General features: G+C 42.4%; 1 protein-coding gene across 1 annotated transcript in view; it reads right to left on the bottom strand.

Annotated features, from left to right (window-relative positions):
* Window positions 1–7,189: 7,189 nt before the first annotated feature.
* Window positions 7,190–10,826, bottom strand: part of ARHGAP25 (Rho GTPase activating protein 25) — an 82,944-nt gene continuing 79,307 nt past the window's right edge. The window contains 4 exon segments of the mRNA XM_075599131.1: window positions 7,190–9,289; window positions 9,292–9,407; window positions 10,647–10,680; window positions 10,683–10,818. Coding sequence (XP_075455246.1) covers window positions 9,198–9,289; window positions 9,292–9,407; window positions 10,647–10,680; window positions 10,683–10,818 — 378 coding nt within the window. The 3' untranslated portion in view covers window positions 7,190–9,197.

Here is a 10,826-nt window from a genome sequence, read left to right as displayed (position 1 = left end):
CCTAATTAAAATTAATAAAGTGAACAATGTAAACTTAATTCAGAGAGTGTACAGGGGAGAATACACATGTGTACCCTGAATGTGCACTCAGAATGTGAATGGTGATTTAGACAAAAAATTGAGTGTGGCAAATTATAAAAATACAATGGATAACTGCATACAACAATTAATATAATAAAAGTCCATGTGATCAAGTTGAGTGATTAAATAAAGGATACAGAAAAAAAGTGCTGTGACGGATCCGCAGCTTCTGAAAGGATGAACCACATCCACGAAGATATGTTAAGAAAAAGAGCCGCGTGCCACATAGCATAAATCTGTGTTGACATTAATTATCATATAAAATGTTTAAAAATGAGCCCACTCACAAGTGTAGCAAGGGGGGTAGGTGTATTTATTGAAATGTAGCCATGTTTTATTTTTTTTAAATACAGGATTGGTAATGCAGGCCTGCAGGGACCCACAGGGCCCACCCGAGGACCTCCGGACACCCACGGGTACCACCTGAGGACACACGGGGACACCCGCAGAGAAGAACTGGGGGCCGGCCCCAGGAACCTGCGGGGACCACACGAGAGCCCGCTAGATCCCCATGGGAACCACCCGAGGGCCCACAGACCCCCATGGGAACCTTAGGCCCCCAAACATCCGCGGGGACCACCTATGGACCCAGTTGGGGCCCGCGGAGACCACCCGGAGGCCCCCATACACCCGTGGGTACCCCCCGGGGTGCACTGTGGGACCTGCGGACACCCTTTGGGACCCGTTGGGTTTATTAAATATTGTAATGGTTTATTGGGGCCTAGGAGGTGGGTAGTGGGGCTCTTTTTTTTATTGTGGGTAGCGGGGGTGGGTCAAGGGGGTATTGTCCCCGTGATGGGTGGTTAAGCCTACCAGGTGGGTAGTGGGGGAGGGTGGGTTAACCCCTTAATTACTATGGCGGTTACTAACTGCTAAGGTGATTAAGGGATTAGGGGACAATGGATTGTCTTTTTTATGTACTTTATTGTTTGTAGCAACGAAGGACATGGACGGTGATGAGGGTGAGTACGGCCTTCATCGTGGCAGCCTGGAAGGTGTGAATGCAAGATTTATTTACTTTTTTTATGCTGCTTAATGTTGTATTTTAAATGGGCAAATGCACTATTATCCATATCTGGATAATAGTAATTTTGTCCATTACTGAACTGTTAGTGTTAGGGGGCAGCGGGGGGTGTATTTATTTTAAAATATTGTTTCTTTTTGGGGGGCACACGATTGGTACCACAGGCCAGCGGGGACCCCTGACTTCTGCGGAGATCACCCGAGGGCCACGGACACCCACAGGGAAAACCCGGGGACACCCGCCGGCCTGTTGTATGAATGGTGTGCCTGAAAAAAGGTAAACAAAGATTTTTTGTCTATCTCCAGCTTCTTTTGCGCCAGCCTTTAGCTGGCACGTTATTCTGGCATGCTTTTAAAGCACGAGTGACTTATTGCCGCTTGGAGAATCCCGCTGACTAGCAAAAAATGGCGCGTTTTGCCGTTTTTTGCCTGATCGGACGTGTTTTGCTCAATGGGCTTTAAAATGCCTTTTAAAAATAAAGCGCTGTTATCACTGCTTGGTGAATCAGCCTTAAAAGCCACTTAGCGCTCTTAAACGCAGTTATCACTGCTTAGTGCATAGCCCCCTAAGATTGGGTTGAAATCAGACGTTATTACCTCTGTTAACGTGAATTAATGTAGAATACAGAAAATACGTGTGTTGTGTCCTTGACCATTGTTTTTAACAGCCCTACTGTAAAATAACGCGCTAGTGTTAATGCAGCGTATTGCATTAACGGGAGGCAATAATGTCTGCCACATTTGTAGCTGCATAGCACTATATATCACTAGTGTTCTGCTTTTGTGCTGCCTTGACCATTTCTTCCCTGCACGTACACTGTGAAAAAACGTCAAGGGATTCATTTAAAGGAAATCCCTCTATACACACAGTAAACATTTTAGGAGTTTAAACAACGTTTATTTCCATTCCCTAAGAGACTTCCCACAAATTCGTAGAGACAAATATATTTATTTTGGTACCCTTATTTTCTAAAAATTGTCTCTACTTCTTTTTAGCATATTTAAATCCACCAGCAATTTCCAATTCCAGAGAAATATTAATGACAAAATATTTTAGAGTGGGGACTCTTAAATAGGGTCATTGTCAAATCCCAGTGTCGGCTAATTGCGATGATGGGCAAATTATCTTATCTCCCTTCTTCAAAGGCACCAAAATGTAGGCTGTAAGCTCTGTGGGTCACAGGCTTGTGCCTGAAAATACCTACAGTATGTGCAGCACTTTGTATATTGCGGTGCTTTATGAGAACAAGCAATTACACAGTAAATGGCTTGAGATATAGGGAAATGGAAACACATTAGAGCAAAGTGGTTTAGGATGCTCAAATGTAAACCAGTGACCTCAGTTATTTGTTGATCGGATTTAACCGCAATGTAGATCATCGTCTTCTGAGAATACCGTGCTAGAAAATTCAATGGTGATGGCATCACTGGGAAATATGCACTAATGAGATCAACCAGCATGCAGAGCAAGAATGTAAACAGAACTTCTTCCAGTGTTACACAACCCTCACTATACCACACCCCTTAAATTTAGGATAACAAACCACCCACACTTTCATATATACAGAGGTGGCACCGTTATCGCACAATACCACGTTACGGCTACTGCAATGTTTAGTGCGCGACATACTGGGGCTCCATTGAAACACATGGAGCCACCGGTAATAACATTGTGCGATTCCACGAGGGTGCAATCGCCTGCTCTACATCTGTGAGTGAGTATATGCTTGGTAATTCACTGGTTATTCCTAAAATCTGATCTGGCGGGGATCCTGAAGGTTGAGCAAAGCCATTTCTTTTTATTGTCTGTCCATAAATAGTTACACTCACGCTGTATTATTAGCCCTATTTGAGGGCAGATAAAGGGGTATTAACTAGCTGCCTTAATACAAAAAGCTAGCAAGCATATCATCAGTGTGATAAGAGTAGGTGTTACATTATTTCCTGTGCAAATCTGATATAAGATGCCAAAGGGAACCAGGGGCTTATAATGTAAATACAATTTTGTAACAGCAGTTTGACCAGAGCTATCATATTATTAATGAATATTTATTACAGGAAATTTCAATTAAAATATGAAATAATGAACCATGTGGTTTGCATCTGATTCCCTTTTCTTGTGACATTCAGGCTAAAAGGACACTACTATAAATAAGCTTCACAGAGCAAACACTCTTTTCTTACTGCAGCGGTTTCCTCTTTTGCCTCAATGTTATTCCCAGGTCATGTTTGTTTATATGCTTAGCTAAAATTAGTGAGTTTTTTTGTTGTTTTTTTTTTGCTCATGATGTTCCTGTCCTGATTAAACCAAATTAGTCTTTGCTCGAGCATACGACATCATCTGTTGAGCTCGGCCTCTGCAGAAGGGTCGTGGCAGGCTGGTATTTGGAGGATTTCTAAACAGGCTTTATATAAAAAATAAAAATACAACTTGTGAGCACAATCACGTCTCAGACAGGTCTGCAACCCTGATCTCCCCATTATCCCTTAGCATACAATTCTTGCACTGCAGCAAGGGATTCTGGGTAATGACATGTGTAGCTCCCCTTCTGGGAAATATTATACTAAACTAAGCCAGTTAAAGAGGATCTAAAGAGTTCACTCTGAGAAATGCCTAATTTTGACAGTATGATGGGAAGTAACCAGACAGGGGCCTGCTTACTCCCTCTTTCTAGAACATGCTGGGTTGGTCACAAGGGTCATGATGACTCAGAAGACTAAGCTCCACCCCTTTTGTGCCCATAAATAGGGAGGCAGAAGATAAGTTATAAATAGGAGGAGATTAGGACCCCATCTGTAGACCTCTGGAGGAGACAGTGGAGAGATCTCACCTGTATATAGCAATGTAAATAAATGGTATAGGGTAGGCAGCCCTTTCTTTGTTTTGTAGATAGGGAAGTGCCCTTGTAGTTAGGCTCCCTAGAGTATGCAAGAAGATAAGTACAAGCTCCCAAATGGGAGACCTGTGTCCCCTAGGAGTTGCCAATATGTAGCTCTGGGACTATTCTGATAGAGAAGAAGGCAGATGCCTGAAGGCCTATCCCTGTGGTTAGCATCCCCAAGGGAATGAAGTGAACTAGTCTATCCCTGTGGTGAGAAAGAATCTCTCAGTAAAGCCGAAGGAAATGGCGCTGCACAGCCGCAAACACAGGGTGTAGACAACGGTGGTGACTTAAAATCAAGTTTATTGAACAGACATAGGTTACTGATGGGTCCTCTGACGCGTTTCGGCTCGCAGGCCTTCATCAAAGTCTTTGACGAGCCGAAACGCGTCAGAGGACCCATCAGTAACCTATGTCTGTTCAATAAACTTGATTTTAAGTCACCACCGTTGTCTACACCCTGTGTTTGCGGCTGTGCAGCGCCATTTCCTTCGGCTTTGCTGAGAGATTCTTTCCTGCTTCTGCTGCCGCTTTGCACGCCGGATGACCCCACTCACAGAGGAGGAACCGCAGGTCACGTGACTTCCGAGCGCGAGACCGTCCACACGCCGGGAGCAGCGGTGCCTTCCACACATAGGAGCATAGCTGAGGCGCATACCGGGATACCCTCTCCCCCCACTTCATCAGCACTGAAGGGGATCACCGACGGTCACTTGACCGCCCCACGTGACGCCGGAGCCACGGCGGGGTTGGCGGTGCAACACTGCGATACATCTCTGATGACCTTTAACAGAAGAAAATCCTCCTCATAACCGTGAGTGCCCTATATAGCAACCCTTGGTGCCCAAAGCTGGGCCAGTTGCCAAATACCACAGATACTACTTGTTACATTGTACAATGGGGTCTTCTAATTGTTTCTGATGCACCTAATAGGATACATTGTATCTAACTTTACTTATCCCTGTGGTGAGCATCCCCAAGGGAATGAGATGAGAGTATAATTGGACCCTGATCTCTGTTAACCCATTTAGGAAGCCAGAGTTGAGAGCGTAGAGTAATACATAGTGCAAGCAGTAAGTTATCTCCAGACAGGATACACAGGGTAGCCCAAGCAGGGGCCCTGAAAGAGGTTGTTATATAGTACCTAAACTAAAGGCATCATAAATGTATTTTTCCTATAACCAGTCCAAAGGATGTCCCTTTACAGAGATGCAATAATGCACCCAGAGAAGAAGTTGTAACCTATGAACGATCAATAAAGCTTGTCCTGCTGATGACTACAAAGTTTCTGGCGCCCATCTTTAACATCTGCATATACACCCAGCCTGTCCGGAGCAGCATACCTGACAAAGGTAATGCACCCTGAGTAGCCCACATCACAGACACCATGTAAACTCACTTATAGCTGCATAGGGAGGGTTACACATGCAAACGAACACACAATGTGTGGCATTTTGCGTCTTACACAACTTTTTTTTTTTAGCACAGCCTGGGTACCAGAAGTGCATAGCCCAGTGTTGTTCAACCAGGGTTCCTAGGAACCCTTATGCTCCCCGGACACCAATAAAGGGTTCCCTGCCAATTTCTAGTCAATTGAAAATTGTATCAAAGAAGAATTTACAATGCATCTGATCACAGAGTTGCTATTAGAGATGGTTAAGGGTTCCTCAGAATTTCACTTAGGGTTCCTTAACCACAAAAAGGTTGGAAACCACTGGCATAGCCAGTAAACCTACTCACTGACTAACTGTGTGAACCTTTTGAGTCTCATCGGTGTGAGGATGATTACATGCAATGTGAAGCTGGAAGCAGTAGAAAAATCAATCACCAAATATTTTTCTATTTAATTTATTTATTTATTTTTTAAGCTGTCTTTTTGGGAGGAGAGGGGTTAAAAACTGTGGTACAGAGTTAAGAGTAACAATCTAAATGTTACATTCTCCTCACTTGCTTTACCATTGATGTCCCATGTGCAATTACAGTTGCTTAACCTGTAATGCCATCTTGTGGCCACTAAACATCCCTCGTTACTATTTTAACCTGAGATGCTGGCAGCATTTTATGATGTGAATGCAAAGTACATTATAGGGATACAAGCTCAAAACCTTCCGAACAGTGTGAATGAAATTCCTGTACCAAAGATCTTACATTAGATCTACAGGGGCCGATTCACAAAGCAGTGATAAGTGGTTTTAAGAGAAATAAATGCCCTTATAGCGTGATGCTGCCTGCTCTGCTATTCACAAAGCAGTGATAACAGTGCAGTATCGCGCTATCATAGCTTTTTATCACCCATAAACACTCAGTGAAAAAACCTCCCAAAGACCTGATAGCCCATCACGGGTGAGCCCCTGCTCTGTGATTGGGGGATGTAAAATCTGTGCAGTGATTGGTCCACACGTAGCCTCCGTGCACTGATTGGTCGGAGCCCTCCTCCATAGTTTGAGATGGAGGCCGCGGTCTATGTAAGCCCATGCCATCTCATTTCCACAGTCTATCAGTAATTCATCCTGACTTTGGTTGGTACAGTAGGTGCACCTATGGGGTTTTTGCCAGATTCACCACATCGAGACTCGGTCGAATAGACGAGCATGACTTTTAAACTTCCTAGGACGCAACTTACATCCCTACAGTACCGTGGTACCCAGAGACTCTTGGCATCTGGAAGACATCCTGGGTAAGCCTCCTGAAGTGTCGCCCAGCACCTAGCTGGCTAGGATTTACCCCACAACCCATTTTGCGGAGTTTCTGCTTTAATCGTGTATTGTGTTTTGTCTGTTGACTGACTCTGGTTGAAATAAACTTACTTTAACTCCTTTGTTCTGTCTGGCATTTGCAATCCCATGTACTGTAAATTGTACTTGTCTCTCACATCAGTGTTGGCCAGATGGTTGAGATCTATGAATCTTCTAATATTATATACAGCCTAGCACCCCAAAATGAAGCGCAGGTGATCTAGGATGAGAAGTGTATTCATTCTCAAGGCTAAAATGTTGCTGTATATCTTTATATCAGAATTAAATATATTGGTTGATAGCTACTATAGTATACACAATGCTTTCATGGTTTTAAAATCACAGAAAACTGTGCTCCCAAAATGGAAGGTGGGATCTCCTTCCCCCTTAAGAAGGAATTAAACATCCTCTTTAAAAGAGCAATTCACGCACTTTTTTATTTTTAAAGATATGTTTGAAGCAGGGGGTCTCCGGAGCTGAACCCCATTAATCTTAGCTCGGGGGACGCCCTGCTTCCCAACATAAAGACCTGCAAAGGGGGTGCCAGCAAAGTTTAAAGCTCCTGCATCCTGTGGGCCAATAGGAAGCTGAATCTGATGACGTCACAGCTTCCAATTGGTCCGCAGGGCACGTGAGCTTTGAAAAGCCACCTTTACATGAACCCTGCAAGCCGAGTGGCTACCGGCACCCCCTATGGAGATAAGTATCTCCAGAAGCAGGGGTCCCTGGAGCTGAAATGAATGGGGTCCAGCTCCAGAGACCCCCTGCTTCAATCCTATGTTAAAAGAAAAAAATTGCCCACTTGATTAGAGAAGTGTATATCTGCCCAGGCTTGGCAGAGCTTCCTGTTCAAGTAGCAATCTTGGTCATGCGCCACGCATGATCGGTCCCTAAAGATATGTATTTTCAAAGTGCCCTATGGATACAAATGACTAATTTTTTTTAAAGTGTTTTATTACATTCTGTTCATTGCTTTGTTAAATGAAATGTAAAGAACACAGGCCATTCCTTAAGGCTACGATATTCTGAACACGTAGGCCTGGATTCACTAACCTCCTATACAAGTTATCGCATCGCAATCCCTCAATAACTGCTATTTACTTGAATATCAGTAAATATGGAATTATGGTGCGGAAACCCATAATTGGAGTTTAGTGAATCTCCGCTATAGATGAGTATCCACAATAAGCTTCAAAACAGGGAGAAGCGAAGCAGACAAAGAAAGTGCTACTTTTCATACAAGCGTATGCATTGTACAAGAATACTTTACAATAAATTCTGAAAATGCAGCAAAAATGGGAGGATAATCTAAATGCAAGACACTAAAATCTATCAATCTATCCATCCACCCATGTATGTTTCTATACCCTCTCGTTTATATATGTCTTTCTTTTTACCGGTATATCTACCCATTCTTTCATTTGCCTTTAGATACTTCTATACAGATATTTATCCATCTATATATAAATCCATCAGCCCATGTATATTTCTATACCCCACATATTTCATCCATCCATACTGTATATCAATCTATCAATGAGTGTATCCATATATCTATAGATACCTGTACATCTATCTATCTATCTATCTATCTAATGTTTCTATACATTTTTAACTCATATATCCACTCATTCATGCTCACCTGTAGCAGCTGTACCCTACCACAGATTGAACCAGAGCGCATCCTTATGAAGGGATTTATCAAAGCTAACGTATATGGCATGTTTTATACTTTGATAGCTGGGCAGTTCCCGTTTGCTTGAACTATAGCTTCATAAAATGTAATGTAAGTTCTATACGCTATAGGCCTGCTGTGTCTCACTCATTTTTAATGAGCCCCACTCATTGCTAGGTAGCCTCCCTAAGTGGCAGAGGATCTCATTTAGCTGGAATAATGTAAGTATCAAGCATTGGAAAGCAGCCCTGGTCATTTAGAAAGAGGCTCACTCATTAGAAGGCAGCCTTCATAAGCTTGAGTTAATCTTTACTATTAGAAGGCAGTCGCACTCATTGGAAGACACATTAACTCATTGGAAGGCAGTGTCACTGAATACTCCACTCTGACTCAATGGAAGGCAGTCTATCTCATTAAAAGTCTCACTTATTGGAGGACAGTCTCAATTTTTGGAAGGCAGTCCAGCTCTTTGGAAGGTATCCTCGCTCATTGGAGGACAGTCTACCTCATCAGAAGGCAGTCTTACTTATTGGAAGTGAGTCTACCTAATTGAAAGGCAGTCTAACTCAATGCAAGGCAGTTTAGCTCACTGGAAGGAATTCTCACTCAGTAAAATAAGTCTTTCCAAAATCTATTGATTCATAATCCTTCCAGAATCGAACAATGATTTGGTCTACCATTCACTGACTCTTTAGGGAAGCTGATGCCCACTGGCAACTCTGTAACTTTGAATAAAGTTGCATTTATTTTCCAAAATCCCATGAAAGTGTGTACAGTGTCGATGGCTGGTGTTGCTCTCTTCTATTTCACCTTATTGCCTGTCTCACTCATTGCTCTCACAAAGCCCTGGATTTCTTTTTCCAGGTGCTTGTTTCTCTTTTCGGCGTCATCCGTGAGCACTCGATATTTTGCAGCTTCATCTCTAGTGCTGCCCGTGTGTTCCGTTCTTTCTCCAGGTCTTCGTTTAACCTAACTACCTTGGTCCACACTTCAAAGTTTTCTTTCTCCAGGCTGCGAAACAGTAAACTTAAAATGAGATGCAACATTTGTTGAGGAGTTAATAGCAGTATAACATGATAGTATAACCCATTTGATGATAGAGAGGCCAATAACACATGGCTCTGTAGCAAACGTTCTCTTAAGTACGATCAGTAAAGCAGGTTTAAGGCCATTCTTTAGTCCCCACGGTTATGACACAATGTATAATTATCCTGAGAATCTATACTCTTTCAGCCGCTCATAAATTGTCCCTCAGGACAAAGTCTGCAGAGAATTGACATACTGTACTAGAAATGTTGCCATCTGACAGTAACAGCTGAGTCTCCCCCCCCCCCCCCACCCACCCCCCCTGTCAGGAAGTAATACAGGTATAACATTTTTTTTAAAAACACAAGTTCTATTGTATTGTTACCAGGATTATAATAGAATAAAAGAATTTAAAAACGTTCAGGATAGACAAGAGGATCCTATATAAATAGAAAAAGTTGGGGATCAAACAGGATCTATGTCTTCACAGCACGTAGAAAAATAGGTAGCCTGGGTGGGCAAAGAAGTTCTTATCTGCTTCCACATGTGAGCTACTAACTAACTAACTAACTAACTAACTAACACATAAGGGCTAATTCTATATTCACTGAAGCGGCTGTTTTCGATGGATATAGACTAGGCTCAATGGTAGTTTAGATTAAGAAAACACATATCCATAGAGATCAACCTTGTATTTCATTCTAAGCTGAGTGAAATAATATTTACGTTATGTATAGACAATACACTCAAGTGAAACATTTGCAAAATATGTTTTACTAGAGGGAAAAAAAACTAATTCCTTCCTGACGTCAATTCACCCTGACATCAGATCATCCCATGGATTAGTGTTTTGCCTTTGTTTTAACCTGCTTGCCACACCTTTTTATTTCTACAAGATATACCAGCCCATATTTGCTAAGCTGTTTTATTCCATAAGACACCTTCCGGCAATGGAAGACACCTTCTGACCCATTCATTTCAATGAGCCACAATGTGTTTTATGTAGTAGAATTGCTTGGTAAATATGGCCCATAATCTTTTCTTAAAACATATCCATAGCATCTGTGATTACCGTCTCTAAAGGTAAAACAAATTCATCCCTTACAGTAAATAAACCTTTTTTTTCTACTGTATGTTGCTGATGAAATATTGGTGACCCAATAATAACTCTACAACTCTTTAGGTGGAAATCTTCCTATTCCTCATGTTATGTTTTATTGTTACCTTTTGATCCGTTCTTCAAGGATATTCTTTGAGTTTCCATTTCCTGCTTCAGTTCCAACATGTTGGACGACGTGTCACATCTGATGGCGTCTTTACGCTCAGCCTCTGGGCTGGGCACGCCATGCTTCACATAGTTTGTGGTTTGCTGGGCTGTGCTCTCTTTGTCGCCACTCTTAGCAG

The sequence above is a fragment of the Ascaphus truei genome, chromosome 5 (genome assembly GCF_040206685.1).
Source record: "Ascaphus truei isolate aAscTru1 chromosome 5, aAscTru1.hap1, whole genome shotgun sequence".
In the NCBI taxonomy this organism is placed as follows: domain Eukaryota; kingdom Metazoa; phylum Chordata; class Amphibia; order Anura; family Ascaphidae; genus Ascaphus; species Ascaphus truei.
This window is presented reverse-complemented; position numbering and strand designations above follow the sequence as displayed.